We start from the raw sequence: 25,077 nt of genomic DNA, 5'->3' as shown, positions 1-25,077 counted from the left end.
TGCCAGAGCAGCTCCCTCCATTCCATCCCCCGGGATGGATGGCGGTGGCCGGGTGCTGCTTGCAGCCAGGGCTGAGCATCATCTCCGGGGACGTGGCTGACTCCAGATGGCCACTGGGCACCAGGTGCCGGCGCGGCAGAGGGTGGCTCGGGGTGGACATCTGCTGTTCACACAGCCAGCTGGCCTGGCAGCCTGCATGGCCAAGGGGGAGCAGGGCCCGTCACCCCCCCCCCGGGCTGGGTCCCTGCACAGCCTGGAGGAGCTGTAGGCACAGAGGAGCATCCTGCTTGGTGCATGCACCGGTGGCTGTCACAGCCCTGTTGCCCCCATCCTGTGCACCCTGTCCCCACCAGCGCCTGGACCACGGCAGGGATGATGTCCCTGTATGCAGCATCCCCCAGATGGGGTTAATCCCTGCAGCCTGCAGGGACAGGGGATGCCGGTGGCAGGTGGTAAGAGCAAAAAGGAGAATGGAAAGAGGCGGTGGCAGGGCTGGGGCGGGTGGTGGTGGAGCCAGGCACATCTGCACTGCAGCACATGGGCACAGAGTGAGCTGCGAGATGGGTGCTCGCTGATGTCAGGGGCTGGCCCAGAGCTCCTGGGTGTGCTGGGTCCCTCTTGCAGCAGCTCTGAATGGAGAAGCTGTGCAACGGGGAAGCATGGAAGAGGAGGGAGCCGTGCAACAGGGAGGGAGATGAGCAGTGGGGAGCCAGGCAATAGCCATACAACGGGGAGGGAGCTGTACAACTGTGCAATGGGGAACTGAGCAGTGGCTATGGTGCTGTGCAACACAGAATGAGCCACACAGTGGGAAGCAGCATCACGGGGATGGGGCTGTGCAACAGCAAAGTAGCCTTGGGCAGCCATGCAATGGGGAAAGTAGCTGTGCAACAGGGAGCCATGCATTGGGAAGAGGGAAATGGGGAGCTGTGCATTGGGAGGATGTGTGATGGGAGGGAGCTGCGGAATGGCGATGCAATGGAGAGCCAGGACAGAAAGCTGCTGCAGGGCCTATTCTCCACGCGGTGAGCTCTGCACCAGTGACACCGGCATTGCTCTCGCTCCTTGCTTTCCCACCTAGAAGAGCAATTGTGTGCAACCCCTGCAGCACCCGCTCCCAGTCATCCTGCAGCACAGCACACACAGCATGAGCGTACGGCTGAGCCGCATCCGAGCACAGCACGGGATGTCCCTGCATCCAGGACGGGGGGACTGGGATGCAGCTGGGATGGGAAGGGAGCACGGTGCTACTGGGGAGGTCCAAATGAGCTGCAGTGTGCCACCATGGTGACCCCAGGATGTCTCTGTCCCACAGTGTCTCCGTCCCACAATGTCTCTGTTCCACAATGTCTCTGTCCCACACTGTCTCTCTCCCAGTGTCTCTGTCCCACAATGTCTCTGTCCCAGTGTCTCTGTCCCACAATGTCTCTGTCCCATAATGTCTCTGTTCCACAATGTCTCTGTCCCACAGTGTCTCCATCCCACAATGTCTCTCTCCCAGTGTCTCTGTCCCACAATGTCTCTGTCCCACAATGTCTCTCTCCCAGTGTCTCTGTCCCACAATGTCTCTGTCCCACAATGTCTCTGTCCCGCAGTGTCTCTGTCCCACAATGTCTCTGTCCCGCAGTGTCTCTGTCCCACAGTGTCCACGTCCCACACTGTCTCTGTCCCACAATGTCTCCGTCCCACAACGTCCCTGTCCCACAATGTCTCTGTCCCACGATCTCTGTCTCACAACGTCCCTGTCCCACAATGTCTCTGTCCCACAACGTCTCTGTCCCACAATGTCCACGTCCCACACTGTCTCTGTCCCACAATGTCTCTGTCCCACAATGTCCCTGTCCCACAACGTCTCTGTCCCACACTGTCTCTGTCCCACAATGTCTCTGTCCCACAACGTCTCTGTCCCACAACGTCTCTGTCCCACGATCTCTGTCTCACAAAGTCCCTATCCCACAATGTCTCTGTCCCACAACGTCTCTGTCCCACAACGTCTCTGTCCCACAATGTCTCTGTCCCAGTGTCTCTGTCCCACAATGTCTCTGTCCCACAATGTCTCTGTTCCACAATGTCTCTGTCTCACAGTGTCTCTGTCCCACAGTGTCTCCATCCCACAATGTCTCTCTCCCAGTGTCTCTGTCCCACAATGTCTCTGTCCCACAATGTCTCTGTCCCGCAGTGTCTCTGTCCCACAGTGTCCACGTCCCACACTGTCTCTGTCCCACAATGTCTCCGTCCCACAACGTCCCTGTCCCACAATGTCTCTGTCCCACGATCTCTGTCTCACAATGTCCCTGTCCCACAATGTCTCTGTCCCACAACGTCTCTGTCCCACAATGTCCACGTCCCACACTGTCTCTGTCCCACAATGTCTCTGTCCCACAATGTCCCTGTCCCACAACGTCTCTGTCCCACACTGTCTCTGTCCCACAATGTCTCTGTCCCACAACGTCCCTGTCCCACACTGTCTCTGTCCCACGATCTCTGTCTCACAACGTCCCTGTCCCACAATGTCTCTGTCCCACAACGTCTCTGTCCCACAACGTCTCTGTCCCACGATCTCTGTCTCACAAAGTCCCTGTCCCACAATGTCTCTGTCCCACAACGTCTCTGTCCCACAACGTCTCTGTCCCACGATCTCTGTCTCACAAAGTCCCTGTCCCACAATGTCTCTGTCCCACAACGTCTCTGTCCCACAACGTCTCTGTCCCACAATGTCTCTGTCCCAGTGTCTCTGTCCCACAATGTCTCTGTCCCACAATGTCTCTGTTCCACAATGTCTCTGTCTCACAGTGTCTCTGTCCCACAGTGTCTCCATCCCACAATGTCTCTCTCCCAGTGTCTCTGTCCCACAATGTCTCTGTCCCACAATGTCTCTGTCCCGCAGTGTCTCTGTCCCACAGTGTCCACGTCCCACACTGTCTCTGTCCCACAATGTCTCCGTCCCACAACGTCCCTGTCCCACAACGTCTCTGTCCCACAATGTCTCTGTCCCACAATGTCTCTGTCCCACAATGTCTCTGTCCCACACTGTCTCTGTCCCACAACGTCCCTGTCCCACAATGTCTCTGTCCCACACTGTCTCTGTCTCACAACGTCTCTGTCCCACACTGTCTCTGTCCCACAACGTCCCTGTCCCACAACGTCTCTGTCCCACAATGTCTCTGTCCCACAACGTCTCTGTCCCACAATGTCTCTGTCCCACAACGTCTCTGTCCCACAACGTCTCTGTCCCACAATGTCTCTGTCCCACAATGTCTCTGTCCCACAACGTCTCTGTCCCACAACGTCTCTGTCCCACACTGTCTCTGTCCCACACTGTCTCTGTCCCAGTGTCTCTGTCCCACAATGTCTCTGTCCCACAATGTCCCTGTCCCACAACGTCTCTGTCCCACAACGTCTCTGTCCCACACTGTCTCTGTCCCACAACGTCCCTGTCCCACAATGTCTCTGTCCCACAGTGTCTCTGTCTCACAATGTCCACGTCCCACACTGTCTCTGTCCCACAACGTCTCTGTCCCACAATGTCTCTGTCCCACAATGTCTCTGTCTCACAACGTCTCTGTCCCACACTGTCTCTGTCCCACAACGTCCCTGTCCCACAATGTCTCTGTCCCACAACGTCTCTGTCCCACAATGTCTCTGTCCCACAATGTCTCTGTCTCACAACGTCTCTGTCCCACACTGTCTCTGTCCCACAACGTCCCTGTCCCACAATGTCTCTGTCCCACACTGTCTCTGTCTCACAACGTCTCTGTCCCACACTGTCTCTGTCCCACAAGGTCCCTGTCCCACACTGTCTCTGTCCCACAACGTCTCTGTCCCACAATGTCTCTGTCCCACAATGTCTCTGTCTCACAACGTCTCTGTCTCACAACGTCTCTGTCCCACAATGTCTCTGTCCCACAATGTCTCTGTCCCACACTGTCTCTGTCCCACAACGTCCCTGTCCCACAACGTCCCTGTCCCACAACGTCTCTGTCCCACGACGTGTCTGTCCCACAATGTCTCTGTCCCACAATGTCTCTGTCCCACAATGTCTCTGTCCCACACTGTCTCTGTCTCACAACGTCTCTGTCCCACACTGTCTCTGTCCCACAACGTCCCTGTCCCACACTGTCTCTGCCCCACCATGTCTGCCCCCCCCAACAAGGTCCCATAGATCCAGGCCATGGGCGCACCCTTCCCTCCGCGGTACCAAACCCATCGATCGCTCCTCTCGACCAGCCATGCCCGTGGTGTTCGTTTTGGGTCCAAATCTCCGTAAAACGGGTGAGGGCAGAGCTTGGAAACGTTATTGCGCGGAACGCTGCGGCTGCCGGGCTTCGTTTCCGCCGGAGCGCGTTCGCGGCCGGACCGGTCCCCCGGTGCGCGGGGCCGCTGCCGCCAGGTGAGGCCCCGGCGGGGCTGCGGGAGGCGGCCCCGGGCCGCGGTGTCCGGGAGGGCCCTGGGCAGGGCCGAGCCGCGCCGCTGCCTTTGGGCCCGGGTTCCCTCCCTGCGGGCCGCGCTGTCCCGCGGGGCCTGCGACGGGGGCGCGGCCGGAGGGGGTGGGTACTGGGCGGATGTCGCCTCCCGGTGCCTTCATTAGGCTCGAAGTGAACGGGAATAAACGAGTCCTCCCGTCCGGGTGTGCAGGAGCGGGGCGTGGGGCGAGCAGCCGGGCTTGGTCTCGGTCTCGGTCTCTCCCTCCCGGTGTGTGCGGAGCCTGGTCTCCGGCACGGTGCTGCCGGTCTGTGCGGGTCAGGAATCACGGGAGAGGGGATTCCTCACGGCTGGAACTGTGAGGGTGGGGAGCTGGAGGGGGGCAGCGCGGTCGGGGATGGAAGGAGGGTGGAGGGGGTCCTCGGGGAGGGATGAGGTGTGGGAGCCTCGCGGCTCCCATCTCCACTGCGCTTCCCGGTGGCGTTATGGTGCTGGGAGCTGGTGTGAGCGCCTCGGCTTGCTTCTTTAGCCGTGGGAGGGTGGGGGATTGAGCCTTCTCTTTGAAGACTGGTCTGTGCTGCCAGCACCTTCTGCCCAAGGGTCCTCTGACAAGCCTCATACTCAGGGATGCTCTGGCAGTTTGTGCTGACGGTTATCCCTGAGCAGCAGGCAGGGTCGTGCGAACAGCCCCTGGTGCTGCCCTTTTCTGGGTGTCTAATCTGCACACATGCAGTGCACAGTGGTTCTCTGAAGTCCATAAATGCGCAGGCCTGGCTGAAGGTGCCGCTGTTTATTGCTCCATTAAATCTGGACTGGTGCTGTGGGGAAAAGGGGATGATGTGATTTTTGGAAGGCGCTGTTCTGAAGCAGCAGCTAACACCTGCTCTGGAGCCATATGGGGAGCAGGGAGTACGCCAAGTGCACTTAGCCACGCTGGCCCGGAGCATGGTGTGATCCTGGCAAGCGATTGCTTCCAATTAATGCCCCTCTTAATGCTTGGGACATTAACATCTCACCAGTGGGCTGGCCTTGGGCAAGGGTTGGAGGAGGTGGTTCGGTTTAGGTTATGTATGGTGTTGGCTCTTCATGTTTTAGTCTCTACAGAGAAATGGAAAGATGTCACGTAAGCTTTGTCGTGACCTGCTTTGGTTTTTTCCATCCTGGTGGTGTATGTCATGAGTTCACATGGTTACCACGCTCCAGGTTTAAAACCTCTCTGTCCCCACAGATGTTTCCGCATGAAATAACAAGGTTTTTTTGCAGAAGCAGAAATTGAGGTCGATATGCAAAAGAAAATACATGCAAAGCCAGCGTCTGGCTGGAGAAATGCTCTGAATCATAGAATCAGCCAGGTTGGAAAAGACCGTTAAGACCATCAAGTCCAACCATTACCCCAGGACAAGGTGGATGGGAGAGCCTGTGGGGCTTGCAACTACCTCTGTGCAGGAAAAAACAGTTGCTGCTGTGTGTGGAGCCTGAGCTGGGTTAAGCCTTGTTCATCTCTTCCCTGCGTAGCTGCCAGTTGTCTATATCCTTTTGGTTCAGCTCCTCCCCATGGTGGGAAGCTGAGCTAGGAGGCTGTTGGAGTTGAGCTGCTCCACTGATAGGCGCTTAGAAAAAGTTATGTAAAAAGAAATATCAAGTCATTTGTGCCAGTGTCAAGGAAGCATCACATCTGCTCTTGCGGTGTGAAGTTGTCATCCTTTGGCTGTCTCCTCTTGTCATAGCATCTCTCTGGGGATACTTCGGTGTTTAATAGCAGCCATTAGATAGGCTGTGCAGTAAATCTCTTCCTCTCCTGCCTCAGTCCTGTGCTTTCCTCACTGCTCGCCTGTTGGGTGTTGATGGCAGCCTCTGTATGCAGAGGGTGATTGTTCTTGCTGAGCTTCCAGCCAGAGCTCCACGCTCTGTGCAGAGGGGGTTGGGATTTTTCTGAGGCATCTCCTCAGCTCTCTTAATTTATGAGTTCTTCCTCTCGTCTTTGGTATACCGGTGGTCTCCCCTGCAAAGTGTTCTTCTGAGGCTCCTATCTGCCTGTTACATTCTTGTGGGTTTTGTGCTCTGAGTTAGCTTTTTCCCTGATGTTGCTGTGAGATGATCCAGGTGGTGTCCCAATATGATGACATGAAACTTTCCCTTTGAAAGGAGAGGGATAACGAAAAGACAGTTAAAGCACAAACGGCTGGTACTTCTCACCAATTATCACAAAAGCTTTTTGTCTAGCTTCTCCCATGAGCAGATGGGTTGATGTCATTGTGCTGTCTAAGCACACAGAATGGGTGACGTTTGTGCCAGTCGATGATCTTCCTGTAAAGGCTTTACTGGTGCTGGTACTCCTCAGCATTCCACTTTGGAGATTTAAATGCCCCTATGCATCATGTCACTGGTCTCTCTCCATCCAGGTTGGGGTGATGGTTGGGCTGGGCTCAGACCAAGCTCTGGCTGCCCGAGTGGAGCCTGGTGCTGTGGCTGAACTTGTCCTCATGCTGTTCGCAGCTCCAGGCACTGTTGGTACTTTCACAAGTGCTGTACCAAGCCCTGAAGTCAGCGTGTGTGTGGCTGTGCTTTCCTGCTGCTGTTTGCTGGGAAAACCAGCTGCTGCTTGTGGACGGGGCTCCTGCTGCCTGTGCCTGATCGGGAGCTGTTAACTACTTGGTCTGTCACATAAGAAAGCTTCTGAGCTGAAGCAGTGTTTATGATGGATGACCTGTCAGGTGTGAGGCTTTGCATGCTTTCCTGTACTTAGATGTGCTATTGCTGGAAGGAAAGCTTGTGCAGGAAACAATCCTCCACTGGGCTAAACCTCAGGGGCTTGGATTTTTGCTGCTTAACTCAAACCACAGAGCAAGGCTGCAGTTAACCAGAGTGGTGGAAAATGCAAGCTGAGAGCTAGGTACCATTGTAGTTATTTAATTTCTTTAAATGCTGGTCCCACTGTGTTAGAATGGCACCTCAGGTAGCCCCTACTTAGTGTCCTAGTATTACTGATCGATGAAAATTGTTTTATAATTGAAGTAAGGCTGCTTTTTAGGGACACGGAGGCTTCGCAGGGAAGGGACCCTTGTCTCCTGTTCCATCTGGGTAGGGCCTAGTGCACTGGGAATGCAGCAGTCTGAAGCATAAACATTAATAATACAGTGGGTATTATTCAAATGAAGGCTGCCACTTTTCCTTTGTTGGAATAACACCCTGGGTAATTGCTGCACATACTTATCTGTTCCTATAATTGCTTTCTGCAGAATCACTTCAAAACAGGCAGTGCTGGCAGGATGCTGGTCTCCCTGCTCTTCCCCTTTCGCTGCCTCATCCGGGACTTGCCCCGTTGCAGATGGGGGCTGCATGGGCAGAAGAGGTCTGGCTGTCCCCACAGGGGTCTGCAAACTGCACGGGCATCCTGCGGCAGTGACGTTACTCCTGTCTTCACTAGGGCTTTGGCTTTTGGTGATAAAACTGCCATCATTGACCAAAATGGTGAGCACACTTACAGGGACCTTCTCAGCCAGAGTCTGCGCTTGTCCCAGGAGATCTGTAGAGCTCTGGAGTGCTCCAACAGGGACTTGAAGGAAGAGAGGATCTCATTTTTGTGTCCCAATGATGCCTCGTATGTGGTTGCCCAGTGGGCTTCCTGGATAAGTGGGGGCATAGCAGTGCCCCTTTACAAGAAGCACCCTGCACGGGAACTGGAGTATGTGATTCAGGACTCACAAAGCGCTCTAGTCATCGCAGCAGAGGAGTATGTGGGGAAAATAGCCTCTAGTGCTGAGAAGCTAGGAGTCCCTGTTCTGCCACTTCTTAAGTCTCATAGCGATGGATCAGCAACTCATGCACCAGTGGAGGAGGGTCCCTTGACAGCCTGCTCCTCGTGGAAAGACAGAGGAGCCATGATCATCTACACTAGTGGGACAACAGGAAGACCAAAAGGCGTCCTCAGCACCCATGAGAACGTGCAAGCTGTGGTGAGTGCTACTTTCCCTCTGCAGAGCTTGTGGTACATTACAGAGGTCTTGGCCTTCAGAGGTGTTTTGTTGGTTGGAAACCCCAGAGCACAACACATTTTAGCACAGCTGTATTTCTACACAGGGCTGTGTCTTGAAAGCCCTCAGCACGTTTTAAGGCGAACACAGAAAAGCGAGGACCTAAATCTTGTCCTTCTGCTATTGCTGATCTGCAGCTGTAGCTGGGGCAGAGGGGCTCTCTCACTGCTTTCCTGGAAAGCACAAGGAGTAAGACCTGTTTTAAAAAGACTGCTTTCTTTGCAGTTTGCTTTTCTTCACTGTGACTAGGAAAGAATCTTTGCCCCTGTTTGGAATATATTAGCCCAGTAGAGTACCGTGTGAAATCTGTGCATTATTCAGCTATATATCCCCAAGGCAAAAAATCCATTAGCTCTCTGAGCCGAAAGGAATTAAAAGTTTGAATGAGCCTGCTGACTACCTCACCAGTTGGTTATCATTGCCTGCAACGGATAGACTCATGCCATTAGGGAAAAAAGGGCAGGGAATACAGCATGCCTTACAGATACCTCCCAAGAGCTTACGTTGTTCTGGGTGCTCAGATACTGCAGTGTCGGGAGTGGAATGAAAGCTTTGATGGATAGAGCCAGGGCTTGGCTATATTGGGCAAAGAATCTCTTCCCTTACAAATATGCTGATCATTTGGGAGGTGGCCTGAGCAGTCACCATCTTTTGTGCTGTCTTGCAGAAAGCCTAAAACCTGCTCCCTGCATGTGAATGACATGACTAAATTCCACTATTCAAATGCTTTATTATTTTTAGATGCCTGGAAATAAGCTTTCCAGTTGCTAATGCTGGGCTCTGAAAGCCATTGTTTACCCAGAATCCTGAAGTTTAACACTTTAGATTATCATCCCTTCATAGCAGAGTATTTTAGAATATATACTCTATGTAGTATTAGTATATTGATAGACCAATATTTTGTGTACAAATGTGAAGCCTGCTTTGTTTATCAGGCAGTGATTTTCTGCTCCTGTTGACTATGCCTTACAGGTGCTGAAAGCCCAGTGTCATTGGTGTCCAAATTATGTCAACACAGGTCTGAGAAAATGGGGGGGGGTTTATTATTATTTCTGCCAACCCTGTAAGTGCAGCAGCAAGCTAGTAATTCTGTAGGCCCTGCTTAAAATCACTGTTGACTATTTCTGATCAATGAGGAAGGACTTTGATATACATGAAGACACATACTGACAAGATGCAGAAGGTGTTCCTCTTGTATTTTACTGTTATGGTGGGAATTTTGCTCGTGCTGACTCTAAAGGAAAGATCTTTGTGCCCAGGCATCATTCCAGGGGGTCTGGGATTCCTGCTGCCAGCTGTGCCCAGGGGATGTGGGGCCTGAATACCTCGGGTTTTTCAAAGCAGTGAGGGTCTTTCCTCCTGCCCTAACACTGGGTTGTATGTTTTTTCTGCAGACCACAGGGCTGGTTGAGAAATGGGAGTGGAGGAAGGAGGATGTTATTCTGCACGTGCTGCCTTTACATCATGTCCACGGGGTGATCAATAAGCTCCTCTGTCCTCTCTGGGTGGGAGCGACATGCATCATGTTACCCGAATTCAATGCACAGATGGTAAGCCTGGAGGGATGGCATGTTGTCTTTGAAATTCAGCAGCAAGACCCCATGCATTGTAATTAGAGCAACTTTGGAATAAGTTCTTAAAGAATTCCAGCTTCTTTAGCCACTGGCTGCATGTGGGCCACAAACTGCCTGTAAAAAAGTGGTTTTAGTTGGACACAGTCTGGCATAAACACGCTCTTCTGGAGGCTGCAACTTGTTTAAGTGTGACATACATAATGATAATACTACATTGTCCTTTCTCTGATGCCGAGGGTCTCTGACTGAAGGTGGGCCCTTCTACATACATGCCAAGAGTATCTGCACCTGGAATAAGGGTTGTTAATTCTCTAGTACCAGGAAAGGTGGAAATAACTGGATTTTTTTCTTTCGTGTTAGTGGTGTGCTGCTTGAAGATGTGCTGCTTGTTGGCATCTTGAGTAGCTTGTGTTTTTCCCTTCCAATCATTTGTCCTTGGTGTTTTGTATTATGTTACATGACAGAACATAGACTTTGCAGTTTATTGCAGCCCAGGTGAGAGAAGTGCATTTACTCATCACTTGCATGAAAACATTGCTCTTTCTCTGCAGAAAGCGAGTGTTAACAGTGAGGGAGAGTTTGCAAATTGAGAGCTTCTTACAGTCTTACAGGAAAGGTGGCAGGAGGGAAGCCTTACTTGAATGCAATAGAGACACACTTATAAGGGTGTTTTCAGGCTGAGCCAGTCCCAGTGCTCTGCTTCTCAGCTTGCTGGCTGTGGTGGCAGGGAGCTGACCTAAAGAGAAGAATAAAAGGGGCTAGAATCAGGGAAACCAACAGTAAGGTAGAACAGTTTCAATAGTTACCAGTCCCTGTGGTCCAGTCCTGCTCATCTACGTCTTCCAGTGTAATGTGTTGTGTGGGAGACATTGAAGTCTGCAGTGTCACTGTTAAGAGAGCAATTAGCATTTTGGGCGCTGCTGCCACCTCAGAGTGGAAATGAAATGTGTGCTGTTGGCACAGAACTCCCTGGGAAGGGGAAAAGAGTCTGTCAGGCCTGTGCTTTGTAACTAAACAGGCTGCTTTACCTGTTTATATTTACCCATGTGCTGAGTGGCCTTGTCACACTGAAAGGACAAAGTACAAAGGCGTGGGTTGCACCCAGAAGACTGACTGTGCTGCTGGCGGATGAGGTTGAGTTTGGGCTCCTATGTGAGTGACTGCAGGACTGTGTGATTCTTCATTGCTTATTTCTGTTGCTTAGAGAAGCAACCACAGAAAATGCATGCTTCCTTTCTTGTTTCAAGATGGCCCTGACACCTCAACACCCACTTGCTGGCTGAGCACTGATCCTTCTGGGGGAGAACAGCCCCATAACCCTGGAGGGGCAGCTCTGCAGTTGCATTTCCAGAGTAGATAGATAGGATGCTGCAGTAGAAAGAAGGCAGGAATGTCCCGTGGCAGCTGTAGCTAGTGCTCTCTCCTTGATGGTCACTGCCAGATTGTCTTTCCCCATCTTTAGTGTGTCACCGCAAAAGCTCCAGGTGCAGCAAGGGATGTGTGCCCCACCAAATCTGGAGCTTGGTGATGCTGGTGATGGTGCTGGTAGCCTGGAAGCAAACCCAAGCCCTCTGGAGGGCGCGTTTCTCCACATCCTGTGCCACCGGTGATTGATTGTCCCTTACACCCTTGTGTTTTTCTCTGCTCTCTCCCCGACATCTGCAAATCAATGAGCTGATGTTGAAGGATGGGTTCAGGTGCCAGGGAGCGGGACAGCCTGCCTGCCTCCTCTGATCAAAGCTCTCTCCCGGACTTGACAACCAAGGGCAGGCGGGGACAGTGCTGGAGGCGTCTAGTTGACCCTGGAGGTTGAACTTGGGCAGGGAGGTCAGCATGGCAAGTGTGCCTGCCGCGGCGAGTGCTGTGCTGAGGGCTCTCAGGTGCACATGGGCTCTGAAGGATGTCATTTGCCTTTCTATTCCCACCCCCCCCCCTTATTCCCTTTATTTTTCCAAGGGCCTCCCCTGGGAGCTGAAAGTGGTTTGATCGACACTACAAAGAAAGCACATGAGGGTAAATAAGGCTTTCTTGTGGAGTTTAATGCAAGCTGCCTTTCAGTTCCAGTCTATTTTCACCAGCTGTTTACAAAATGCCCTTTGCTACTGAAATCAGCTTTCAGAAAAGCAGCGGAGTTTCGGTGGAGGATTTTTGCAGAAGGAGCCCGAGTCTTGCTGCGTGCTGCTTTTCTTTTCCCTTCGCTGCACCTTGAGAAAGCAGCCAATTATAGTGTGATATAAAGAAACTCGAATGGCAGCTAAAACACTTGACAGGCTGATCAAAACAAGGCTAGGAACTTACTCTCAACCTGCTGCAGACATATTTAGCCTTGAGTGATACTGGCAAAGGTTCAAGAGAAACCGCAGCAGCATGCCCAATGTGTGTTTGGTTTCTAATCACTAACACTTCATTATACAAAATAAATACTTTATTATTACAGTGTTTATTAAATTACATAATTTGCAGCGTGCCTTATAGTCATGGATGCAGACGCCGGTCTGGTTTCAGTGGTAATAAATGTTCATTTTTTCCTTAGTTAAAGACATTTCGAGCCCCGGACCAAGCTTTGCTTGTTGCTCCCTGCAGTGCAGTGTTAGGAGGTGGCATCTTTCAGGCCCTTCCATCTGCTTTTGGTAGCTGTCCAAGGAAAGGTTAAAAATCAAGTCTGTGGAGTAACCCTGGTGTCCTGACCAACATCCACTTTCTTACTAAAACAGCATCTGATGTCTGCAGCTGCATGCAAGCTACTGGTGAGGCCACAAGGGCTCATTAAAGTGTATTGGGATGCCTCAAGCATGAAAGTTGCTGCATAAAATCAGGCTCTTTTTATTAAATGAGGACATCCATTACTTTGCACTAGCTACTGTACATGTTATAATTCACTTTATAGCACCATCTGTTAAGACTGTCTTGCTTAAGCTTTTCGTAGCATCATTTTATTGTAAGTTATTAAAAAATATGGATGCATCTATTAATCATTTATTAATAAAGGGTTTATAAATGGGCCTTAATTTCCAGTGTTACAGTCTACTCGCATGTGACATGTTAATTCCTCTGGTGTGTGTACTCCTCAGGGTGCAGTGTGTCTTCCCAGGGAGCCCTTCCTCTGCTGCTGCCTGCAATCCTGCCTGGAGACAATGGGAGCAGCACCCAGCATTCCTGCCTGTCCTTCTGGTGCTTCGAAATGCTTGGGAATGCCAATGCTGATTGGGGGGGGGGGACGGGACACGGACATTTCAGCACTGTTGTGGGCATGTGGACTTGGAACAGGCATGAGAACAGCAGTGAGCCTGAAAGTGTGTTCCTCCCGGCAGCTGTGTGGGGCAGGGGTGGCTCTGATGCTGGGTTTGGGTGTTTTTTCTTCAAGAGTGAGAACTGAGAGGGCAGAAACTTCCTTCAGAGCCAGAGCAGGCTCTGCAGCATAAGTGTCCTTAATCCTCCCCTCATTTCTTCCAAGCTGAGTTTTTACTTCTCCAGCTGCACTGTCCCTGTTTGCAGGCAACCAGCATTTCCCAGCTGCTTCTGAACCTGTTTAAAATGCCTGGTTTTTTGCTTATGCAAGAACAGAAAATTTAAAGATGCTGCATTTGTACATTTTTGGTGCAAATTGGTGGCCAGAGGAGAAGACATTAATCCCTCTGCTTAAGGAAGGAGTGCAAGGTGAGCCGCCTCCTCCTGGCCTTTTGAAGGCCCCTGTGAGCATTGGGGTTTGCACTGAGCACGCACTACAGTATCCATTCCCTAGTGACTCCCTCTTTCCATCTCCCTTCCCTTCATCAGTTCACTGATGGCCACTAAGACTGAGCACACCCTGTGGTGTGACTGTTAGTCGATGGGAACGTCAGTGAGGTTGGAGAGATAGACCCAGGGGAAGCCAAGCATCCTCTGTGCCCATGCTCTTGCTGTGACAATCACACATTCATGGTCCCATTCCAGACGGACCCCCTGTGAACAGGACCCTTTCAGAGCGAGTCATGAGGTCAGTGTCTGCTTTGCAGGATCCTCTGCTGAAGGCTTTTGGCTGAAGTGGATCCACCCTGAGTGTGAACAGCGGGAACAGCTTCTCTTTGCCTCGGACCACCTCTGATCTTGCCTCAAGATGTTCTAATAGCAAAAGGCTCCTTGTCAGCATTTCATATTGATAAACATGAGATCAGATCCCAGGAGGTCTTTTAGTCTTAAGTGTGGAGTAGGAAATAGAAGTGTTCAGAAACATGAAGGAGAAAAGCTTGCTCTGATGAGTGTTGGGGGAAGCATATAGAAATCTCAGCTCTGTGTGACCTAGTTGTGGAGTGTTCTGCCTGCTTGGCTCTGCTGGGCAGGTTTTGAGCTGTGGTGAGCTGCCTGCAGAATGACAACACAGTCTGTGCCCTGCAACGGCTTCCATGATAAATATGCCAAGATGCAGATTTACTGCCCTGAAGTTCCAAAAGGAGCTGTTGTTTTGGTGCCAGCGTTACTGCATGTCTGATTTAAGGTGCCTCCGAGGATCAAGCCCTCTAAAATTCATACCCGGTTTTATAATGTCACACACAAAGCCATCAAAATTGTTAAGCTTATTTGGATCCTGCTTCTAGGGAGATGGGAATGATGGGTGCCCAAAGCTAGCATGTGATTTGGGACTATCTGTGAGTGTGCTGTCACCTGTGGCAGCTTTTCCCCATGGTGGGAGCGTGCCCCAGACGTGATGCTCGCCAAGGATGTGTATGAGGTGTTGCTCTAGGGTTGCTGCTGTGTCGTATACCCCTGACTTTCTTGTGAACACCAGCAGCTTGTGCTACATCTGGGAGCAAACTGTTTGTCCTTGCTGCTGCTGTTGTCTGTGTGAACCAGGCTGGGTGCTGATGCTTTATACCTTTGCTGGGCTGTGCAGGGAGATCTATGGCTCAGCAGTCACTGTTGCCTCCGGGAAGGAGAGGCATGCAGCGCAGTGAGCCTGTCCTCTGTATCTGTCACTTATGCAAACATCACTCTGGGCAGCTCTTTTGGATTATTTTTAAAAGAAAAGCAAATGCAAGCAGAGGAATCTGATCTCCAATAACCAAGCACCGCTAAGATGCTGCTGGTAGCATGCTGGGGATTGTGTCTCCCATCCGGTTTCAGCTGGAGAAAGGCAATTGTCTTTTCATCCATTAATGGGAGGCTTCAGGGGAGTAATTTTATTTCAGACTCAAAGAGGAGTCGGTGGAGGGAGGAGTAGGTCACTGGTGAATGGATTATGTTTGATCACTTCTTGCAGACCTGGCTTTGAAAAGTTAGAGATTTTTCTTCCTGTCTCCCCAGATCTGCCGTCTGTCCTCAGCATCTGTTATGGAGTAATGTCTTTTGATGTGTGTGGGGAAATATAAAAAATGGAACCAGAGCTTGTCATATTTACTTATATTACCAGGTCCCAGGGAAAGCACTTGCTCCTTTCTGTATGCCTACAGCATAGGAAGGGTTTAAAAGCTTCAGCCTGGAATGCAGAGGGGCCATCAAACTGCACTGATGAATAAATGATTAAAATCAGAGTCATGCAGAGCACAAACAGTTTGGGGTTATAACAGACATGAGACAAAGCCACCAAGGGCCCAGTTTCCCTTTGAAGAGAAGAATGATTCTCTGTGTATTGCTCACCAAATATCTGTGGCTCAATCCTTAGGAGAGAGCAGAGCTCTCCCCTTGATGCTCTCCCATCTCATGCCGTGCCCATCTGCCTTTGTTGGGGATAAACTGGCATCCCTTTGGTGCTCCTGTAGAGTTACAGGAGCTTTCTGACCTCGGTGTTAGGCAGAGGGTCTCACCGAGCAAGGAGCTGGTTTGATTGCAGCTGTGTTACTGCCTGTTGCTCTCACAGACACTAAAAATTGCAGGCAGCCCTTTTCCTCACTTGTGGTGCCACCCACATGGCAGCGATCAATGTAAAACACAAACCCATCTCCTGATCAAAAGGGAAGTAAAGGGATGATTTAACCTTGCATTAGGGGTATTGTTAGTTTTGAAAAGGCTTTAAAAAATTCAATAACAAGTGAAAATGATACAATAATTTTATAGAAGAGAGGAGCTGTTGTAGCTGTCAATAGAGGCAGCAGCACAGGCTGTCTATTATCGGCTTGTGGTCTGATGGGAAAATCTATGCTGGACTTTCACTTCCTTTTCAGCTTTTGTCTGCATCTCTTCTGGCTGCTTCTGGGAGTCCTGTATCAGGCAAAGTCTTGCAGGTTTTCATGTACAAATGGTTGTTGCCATCTTCTTTCTTTGCGTTAGAAGATGCACAGGTGTTGGTAGATTTGGTGTTTTTTGTCTAGTTCATAGCACTGTGCATCTCCCTTTTCTCCTCTGCACTCGCATCTCTTGCTTCAGGCCACCTCAGCAGATCTGGAGGCTGGTTGGGAAGGTTGCTGTATGGAGTGACCATCTTTTGGAGCAGCTGCCATGTTCCTGCGTCCTTGTTCACCATCATGCTGTTTGTGCGCCGGAAGGAATACGTGGGAAAAATCCTAAGCTGTGTCTCACTGGGGTTGTTTTGTACCCACTGGTGTAATTTTCTCCTTTTTTTTTTCATTTACTGATGGCAAAAAACTCACTGGCCAGTCCTTGGAATTGCCTAGATACGCTTTTGTGCAGTGGGAGGGGAAGAAAATCAGGAATGTTGGGATGATGGGAAGGCTCTTGGGAACAGAAAGTCTCCCACTTCTTTTGCTGGCTCAGGCAGCCCTGTCCTGTAAGCCTGCCCTGGCCTTTTGCTGCTGTTATTGCTGGTAGGAAGCTGTTCCTATTCTTGCTTTCTTCCAATTAGAAACTTTTTGTTCCTAACCCTTAAAAGGAATGTTGGTCCATCTCCTGAACATTCCATTGGAATACTGGAGCTTCCCTTGTGTCCGGTGAGTGCTTGGTGCAAAGTCTGGCAGCCCTGGCATGCAATGCTGTGTTTGCTTCCAGAATCCATAGCTTTTTAAAAGCACTTGGAGCACTGAGGTATGAGGTGAGCAAAATAAAATGAAATGATGGGCTGCCAATACCACATGTAATTGATGTGGTGACGGTGACACATGGGATAACAGAAGGGGGAGATTGATTGTGCTGTTCTAAGCCTGACAGTGTCAGAGGATGCTGTGTGCTAGAAGGGCAAAGCTGGCCTCTTGCTATGAGCCTGTCCAAGCCCCAGGATTGATTGATTAGTCCCAGGTAACGAGACTTTCCCAGATCCTTCTCTGAAACCGTGAAGTTATAGTTATAAAACAGAAATAGCTGTCACAGCTGGCTAGGCAGTTACAAGCCCTCCGGACAGCTCAGGGGCTGTGGAGAGCCTGGGGCTGCCAGCTTTGTACCACAGCTCGGTGCTTAACACTGTTAAAACACATGGGTAAGATCCAGATTTGGCTGAGCAGGAGCGGAGCAGGTGGAGATGTTTGGCTGTCAGCACATCGCCCCGGCAGCTGGTGGCACAAATCCAAAGGCAGCTGCTTATCTTCAGGAAGGGGCTGTTGCTGGGGCGAGTTGGGCTGACACAGAAAAAGCTGCCCCTGTGTTTGGAGTGGTGGTAGTGAGGGTTTTATCTAGAGCAGGAGTTGAGCAGGCGTGTGAGGACGGGGCTCTGGGGTGCGAGAGACATCCGCTGTGTTTTGGAGTGATTGGTTTGGCATTTTTCAGATCCAAATCCATGTGAAAATAACTGCGGCATGGACAGACTGGAAGTCTGCCTCTGCTCCCAACAGCTGCTCTGGACTTGTGAAGGCCAAAACAAAAAGCACGCAGCCGGGGTCAAACAGCTCTGAGCATCTGTCTCCCTTCAATTCTTCCAGCACAGTTCTGCTCCCTGCTTGCTGTCATACATCTCTGCATGCCCAAGGCAATGGCTCTCAGGAGCACCAGGCTGAGGAGAGTAGATCCATGTATATCACCACTGGCACTGGAAAAGGTCCTTGTCCGTTCTGCTGCCTCAAGTGGGAAAGATACTGGGGGACTGAAGAGAAAAGGATCTTTGGGGAACTGTGTCTGAAGAGTGATGGTCCCTATGTAATCCCCTAGGAGTAGCTTCACTTGAGCCTTAATCATGGATCACACATGGTTTAGTGGTGGAGTTGGCAGTGTGGGGTTAATGGGTGGACTTGATGATCTTAAAGGTCTTTTCCAGCCTAAAAGATTCTGTGATTCTATAAAGAGGCTGGGAAAAGTATGGTAGGGTTAGATCCTTCTTAAATGCAGTTATGCCTATTCCAGCTTGTTTTATCATGCTGGTAGGTGAGGTTTCTGCAAGGGAGTGTGATATTCTCTCTCTAGGCATCTCACCCATTGGTCCAGGCAAGTCATGTTCCTCCTCTGCTTTCCCTGATGCTAAGGGGATCTTGTAGCACTCATGTCCTAGCTCCCAGCGTCTCCGGGTGATTTCCACCTTGTGTATTTGTCTCACACCATTGAGGACCATCTCCGGGCTGGGTGGTAGCATCAACTCCCTTCTGTTTGGTGTTCTGGTGCCTTTGTTGGATGTGTCCTGCTCTATTAAGAATAACAACATGGTGGTGGTGGTGTTTTTTAGGAGTTGATTGTTCTGAAGCAGTGGAGTGAGAGACGCAGGAGGAGGCGGCACTGGCGCAACCAAGTAGAAAGTAATGAAATGGAGCCTGAGTGAGAAGGACGGAGGGAAAGGGGGCAGAATGACAGCATGAAGGAGAATCACTTGTTCACCTTCAATCAATTCCTGCCTTTTCTCGTGGTCACACATGCCTTTGTGCAGCTGAGCATGCACGGGCAGGGAGGGGAGAGGCGGCACGTTGTCAGGAGCTGTTAGGAAATACATTTGTCAACAACGGGGCATGGGCCAGAGTGAAAGGAAGGAGGTGGCTGTCACTGTAGCCTTTTATTTATTGATGGTTTTGTTTTGTTCCTGTCTTGGGAAGAGCTCACCTAGGGAGCAGAGTGGGGAGGTGTGGAAGGAATGGGCCCAGTTGCAGTATTTATGGCTCTCACCCACTGCTAACTGCTCCCAGGTGGGGATGCTTGGCCAGGGCAGCAGCCAGGTTCACTTTGTCTTCACCCTTCCACCAGCAGAGCTGGCTCCTGGAATTTGCCTCCATTTGTAGTTCCCACAGGTTAGCAGGAGTTACAGCTGGAAAACATCTGTCCCACAGGGACCATTCCTCTTGGGAAGAGTGCGCTTGGTGTGGTGGCCCTCCTGGATAACTGCTGTCTCCTGCCTGTAGATGCTTTACCTGCAGTTTCTGATGGGTGATCTGAGCTTGCTGAGGGCATGCCTCTCTGCACCAACTCATCAGAAGATGACCGTTTTCATTGCAGTGGAGTCTCACTCCCAGTTCCAGTGCATGATCTCTCTCTTCCCAGCCCTGCCATTTGTCTTAAAAGCATTTCTCCCTTAAAGGTTTGAGTCTGTGGGATCCTAACTGTCTTGTGTTCTTCAGATGTGGCTTAGTGTCTTCCCAAAGAATAGCTGCGTGCTTCGATAAGCTGGTGGCTTTGTGTAGCCTTTTGAAGAGCTGTGCATATTAAGGGAATTAACTGATTCTGCCACAAGTTTAAGTCTTTGTGAGCAAATTCTTGGTTGTACAGAAAAATGCCATTTCCATCATCTAGTGCTCATTGTGCGTGAAAGCAGATGGGTGATCTGCTGATGGGATGAGAGAATTGAATATTGTGCTTTGGGCAGTAAGGGCATGATGAAGGTTGGGAGCCATTGTTTTGGGCATGGATCAGGTGCACACAACGGGCTTCCTGTTGTTTGTGCTTTCCAGAAGTCTCAGACAGCAGAGGTTTGACTGTTTATGAGCAGCCTAGGGTGGCTTTGTTTTGGACAAGCCTCTTGTGTTCCTGTACCTCAGCATCCCCTTGCACCGTATGAAGGAGCAGTGGTGGAGCTCACTGCCCTGTGAAGCATTTGCAGAGTCCTCACTTATGAACCTCTTCAGAGGTGCTGAGGAGTCACTGACAGCGCTGACAGTCGCTTGCCTCTAATCTCTACATTGAGGTGTATTTTTATACATGTATATTCCCTTCCTTTCTAGGTTTGGAAGAAGCTTCTAAGCTCTCAAGCTCCCCGAATCAGTGTCTTCATGGCAGTGCCCTCTATCTATGTCAAGCTGATAGAGTACTACGACAATCATTTCTCTCAGCCACAAGTGCAGGATTTTGTGCGTGCCTTTTGCCAAGAGAACATCAGGTAGGTGAGCAATGCCCCTGTGGGCAGGGGCTGCTGGTGGCTGGCTGTCTCCATGGTGGATCTGATGAGTTTGCTTTTCAGCATCACCTCTCTGCAGTGCTGGCTGTTGTGCTTTAGTGTCTCTTTGACAAGGACAAGGGTGACATTATTTAATTATAAGCCACTCTTGCATGGTAAAGCCAGAAGGGGTCTGCGTGCTCATTATATGTGTCACCCTACATAACTCAAGACTGAGGACTTTGTGCTGCAACCCAAGCTTGTACTGCAGTATCTCTTTTAGGAGGCTGTCCTGTCTTAACATAAAACCAATATCAGACAGAGAATCTCAGGCAGAGAATCTTCTTCTGAGGAACATCTTTGCTACTGGTTAAAAGGTTTCGAGGGCTTCTGTCTTAAGATTTTATGCAGGAGCAGACTATATGTAACCCTGTGTTAGACTGCAATTCCCTGGAGCACAGGTAATCTTGAATACTTTCTTACATGAGTTTCCTTGCTCAGGTTAATGGTTTCAGGCTCAGCAGCCCTGCCTGTGCCTGTCCTGGAGAAGTGGAAGAGCATCACTGGGCACACATTGCTGGAGAGGTATGGGATGACTGAAATTGGGATGGCGCTTTCTAACCCTTTGCATGGAGTCCGTGTCCCAGGTAGGAGTCTCTAGAGAGTGCACATTGTTTGGAGGCATTTGGCTGTGAAGTATTCTTGTCTTTTTTCATCACAGGGAATAAATACCTAATCGCCATTTGTCATTTTGAGGAGCAGGCTACAGTAGGAATGATGATGGTAGGGGAATTGGCCTTGGGAAGCCAGGTAGGGGATAGGGGTGCATGGGTACTAGCTGATGGGTTTCCCTGGGATCACTGGTCATGGTGGATTGGCAAAGCTGTGTGTGCAGAGCTTGCAGTGGTGTATGCTGACCTGAGCAGCCAGCCTGGTTCTATCCAGGAGGCAGAGGCCATATTGATGCTTTATTATTCCCAAAGTCTTAGCAAGCTCAAGCACTGTGATGGGACTGCATCATCGGCTCCTGCTCTTTGGGGTTGTATTTATGTGTGGTGTTGACACAGGGTTCTCCACAAAGCAGTTCTTGTCCAACTGATCAGTACTGAATACTTAAAATAGGATGTCTGCTCACTCTTATTTTAGTGCATGTTTCTTGGCTCTTCAGGAATTAGAACTTGTCACACCTCGTTGTACACTGTGGTTCTGTTCTCTCCTTGTCTTCCCTCACTTCTCTTAGCTACACTTCATGCCTCCTCTCAATATCTGTACTTTATGTAACCTACCCAGAAATTGATCTGAAACATTCAAAATATGAAATGCCCCCACCCTCCCTTTGGTTAAAAACGTGGCCATCTGTCTGCCAAGCAACCCAGCCCACCACTATGCCACCTTCTCCCCACACACTGTCTGCATATGCATGGTACCATATGCATCATCTTGGTTTCCAGTGTCTTGGGGGATCAGTGCTACCCAGGGGGCTGTCCAGGGCATCGTGGCTTCCCACAGCACCCCATGGGATGCAGAGGCTGTGCCCCTGCAGAGATTGCACAGGATGAGAAGCTATAGCTGCCCCACACTGGCTCCTCAGCTTGAGAACAGGTCAGGGCTAGTGTGAAATACAGTCTCTAGTTTACTTTTGCAGAGTAACTGTCATTCCCCTATCCCAGCTCAGCCAGTCTTCCCTTCCTTCAGATGCCCCAGTCCTGCAGGCAGGAGAGAGAAGCAGGCAGGGAAACAAAATTCTCACCTGCATGAGCTCGAGCTCTCCATATGCCCCATGCACCGTCTGATGGTGCAGAGATCATTTGAATGTCTGTATGCCATGGTTATATTTGCTTTCCATTCGCCTTCAGGAGGAGAAATGAGTGGAGACTCTAGAAATTTCCCAGGAGACAAGAGGAGAAAAGAAGTAAGACTGAAAGTAACATAGTCAAGACAGATGCTGACACTCAGAAAGGCAGCTTCTGTTTCAGAGCTGGGTGGCAGAGCTGGGGCAGAATCCCTGAGGGCACCAGGGTCTGCAGAGGAGGTGGGAACAAATCCTCTCATGCAGCTACAAGCAGAGGGCCTGTGGGTAATGGCTGTCTGACTGTCATTCCAGCCACTGTCTAGGGGATGCTGCAGCCCTAAGGGGAGGGAGAGGAGCATCTCACAAAGGTGTGAATCAGTGAGAGACCTTCCAGAAAGAAGTCTATAATTGAATAGGCTTGATTAATTTATTTCAGGAAGTGTCAGCTGGGAAGCAGATGGGTGAAGCTGAGACATCATTTACTGGAGCCTTGAAAAAGCTTTTGATATACTACCCCATTAGAGGCTGGGATGTAAGGTCACCAGGTAGCACAGAGTGTCCAGTGCAAGAGAGTCAGCTGAGAGTCAAATGCAATGATGGGCTGGGAACAGAGAATGGTTAGGAGGAGGAGTTAAGTGTCTGGAGAAAAGACCTCAGATAGCACTGATAGGTGCTAGGCAGAGGTGACCTCAGACCTGCAGCCTGGCCAGAGCAATTACTAGCTGTATTTTGAAAAAGGAGCACCACAGGCATGGCATTTTACCCTGCAGATAACTCCAGGGATCCTCACACTTGCCAGGGGATTTCTCCTGCAATGGAAGCAGCACACATCCTTCTCTACTGCTTCATGAGCCTCTGAGGAGAGGTCCTGAGGCTTCCCTTGCCTTCTTCCACCCACTTGGTGTGGCTGGGGAAGAGTTGAGTCCTTGGAGCCTGCCCATGTCACCACTGGTGTCTGGCAGTGTGGCATCATTATCCACCCACAGCACAGGTCTGAAGGGTCGTGGGCTTTAATTTCCAGAAGAAGAAAAGATGAAAGATTTGAAAGATAAATGTTTGCTTGTATATGGTTAAAACCCTGTTTAAAATGCCTCTGTTTTCACCAGCTCTCATTCTAATCCCCCTGGTGCTGTTACTGTGAAGGGAGATGAATAATTCATGGATGGAGAATGCCTCACTGGGCCTAATCACCACTTTAATTGGAGGTTTAGATCAGAGGCAGCTAATAGCTCCTACAGCGGGGACTCCGTGTATTGTTGACAGTGAGATCGTTGAGTGCCTTATCGTTGGCCTGTTTCAATTCTCCCAGGACACCACTGCACATAACAGCATCGAGGTAACCAGATACCGAAGGACACAGACTGCAGGGCCAATTAAATTTATCTGGGAAGAGCTGACAACTTTTTTAAACAGAGGAGAACTGGTGAAAGAATAATAGTGTCACTCCTTCCTGACTGCAGCCTGGCTGGTGTCGGCTGAACTGACACCACAGGCATGCTGCCAGCATTTCTTAACATTCAAATTGGAGATAGCTGGGAGGGAGAGAGAGGGGAAAGAGCAGGGATTTCTTCCCAGTTTCCCCTTGGGATCATGGCTGTGGACTAAAGGAAGTGAGTGCTGAGTGTAGACCCCCTCTGATCACCTGTAGACTGCAGTCTGGGTGAAGCTAGGACTTCCAGTGTTGTTCCTTAGGGAACAGGCTCAACCTTCTGGTGACTTGTTGAAGTCTGCATGGCATGTGTCTTGATATGGTGGATGGGCCTGAGAAGCTCTAGTCATTGTTTTTGCATGACTTTTATTAACGCTCTTGGGTTCACGTAGCTGTAATCAATGTTGTGGGCATTTTCAGCCTTTGCAGATGTTGGTTTCCAGGTTTGTAATTTTTCCTAAATACCAGAAAGCCTTTTCCAGACTGAATACAAGGAGGCAGCTCTCTATGAGGGACTTACTCTATGTGTTAGTTTTACATTAGCCAAGTAGAAAATAAGTTGATGGAGCTGTATTTGTAACTGTGATCTGAAACACTGTGAGGGGGACATGTTGCCTTCTCTGTGTCTTCAGCTTTGGCAGCACTCAGCTAATCTTTTATATTTCATTCTCAAAGGCTGAGACTGGAAGTGGGCACTAGTCATTGAGTCCTACTGCCTGTGAATCAGTCACATTCCTTCATTGAGGTCAGTAGCTTCCATACAGGGAAGAAGCATCTTCCAGGAAAGCATCCATCTGATCTTGATTTGAAAGCTTGCAGAGATGGCAAGTCTGTGAGAGCCCACGGTGGTTCGTTGCACTGGTTACTGCTCGCTCCATGAGCGTTATGAGACTGACTTTGCAGCATCTCCCTGCTGTCCCTTGCCACGTGTCACAGGCAGGTTGGAGGCTGTTCACACAAGGCATTTTTCTCACTGGAGAAAATATTCCTATAGAAATCCAGAAGGTGGCTTCATAAGCTTGGCATGCAAACATTGAGGGTGTTTTCTGTGCATTGTTACATGCTTTGAATCATCCTGGAGCTTACCATGGCAGGTACCAGACTGTTTAAAATACATAAAGACCTTGGCAGGGTACCTCAAGGTATTTCTTCTGGCTCATGCTTCTTCCTCACCCTGCTGCAGTCCTCTGTCTCTGACTCCTGGCAGTGTCTGCCCATGGAATAAGAGCAGCCCAAGTGATGCTTGTCGTAAGGGAAGGACCTGGATGCATGTTGGGTGACCTGAATGCCGAAGGCAATTTCAAGCTGAACAGACACGCATCGCAGAACTGCCACGTCGCTTTCTGTTTATTTCTTGCCAGATTTGCTAATTGTTCGGGTAGTTTCACTGCAATAAAATCTCACTCCCTCATAGCCCATCTGCTCTTAGCTGATCCTGCAGGGATGCCATAAATCTGGGCTACGATGACATATCTATTTCCATGGCAACTGACCAATGTAGCAAACAAAATCATGATGTCACAGATACCACATCTCCAGGGCTTGAGCAGGAGAATGAGACCAGGATAGGGAAAATGCCACTTGAACCCAAATGTCTCAGATACAGATGACAAGGGGAAGACAATACTGAGCTTCAGGTCCTGCACACCTTGATCTAAGGACTTTGCAATGTCAAGCCT

The 25,077-nt window shown here is 50.2% G+C and overlaps 1 protein-coding gene across 5 annotated transcripts in view; it reads left to right on the top strand.

Annotated features, from left to right (window-relative positions):
- Positions 1-25,077, top strand: part of ACSF3 (acyl-CoA synthetase family member 3) — a 77,579-nt gene that overhangs the window by 10,111 nt on the left and 42,391 nt on the right. For 2 of the 5 annotated variants that reach the window (XR_009966691.1, XM_062628970.1), the window contains exons 2-5: positions 7,662-8,378; positions 9,851-10,006; positions 20,026-20,180; positions 20,679-20,824. Coding sequence is in view for 4 of the 5 variants with exons in the window: in XM_062628970.1 (XP_062484954.1) it covers positions 7,662-8,378; positions 9,851-10,006; positions 20,026-20,180; positions 20,679-20,824 (1,174 nt within the window). In the remaining variant the exon portion in view is untranslated. Of the gene's footprint in view, positions 1-4,298; positions 4,391-7,661; positions 8,379-9,850; positions 10,007-20,025; positions 20,181-20,678; positions 20,825-25,077 lie in introns of those variants that run through there. The other 3 variants (XM_062628972.1, XM_062628973.1, XM_062628971.1) reach the window with 3 other exon arrangements.

The sequence above is a fragment of the Pezoporus occidentalis genome, unplaced genomic scaffold (genome assembly GCF_034315485.1).
Source record: "Pezoporus occidentalis ecotype Australia unplaced genomic scaffold, CSIRO_AGI_Poc_V1 ctg326, whole genome shotgun sequence".
Classification (NCBI taxonomy): Eukaryota; Metazoa; Chordata; class Aves; order Psittaciformes; family Psittacidae; genus Pezoporus; species Pezoporus occidentalis.
Note: the sequence above shows the minus strand (reverse complement) of the source record. Positions and strands in the feature narration are given on the sequence as shown.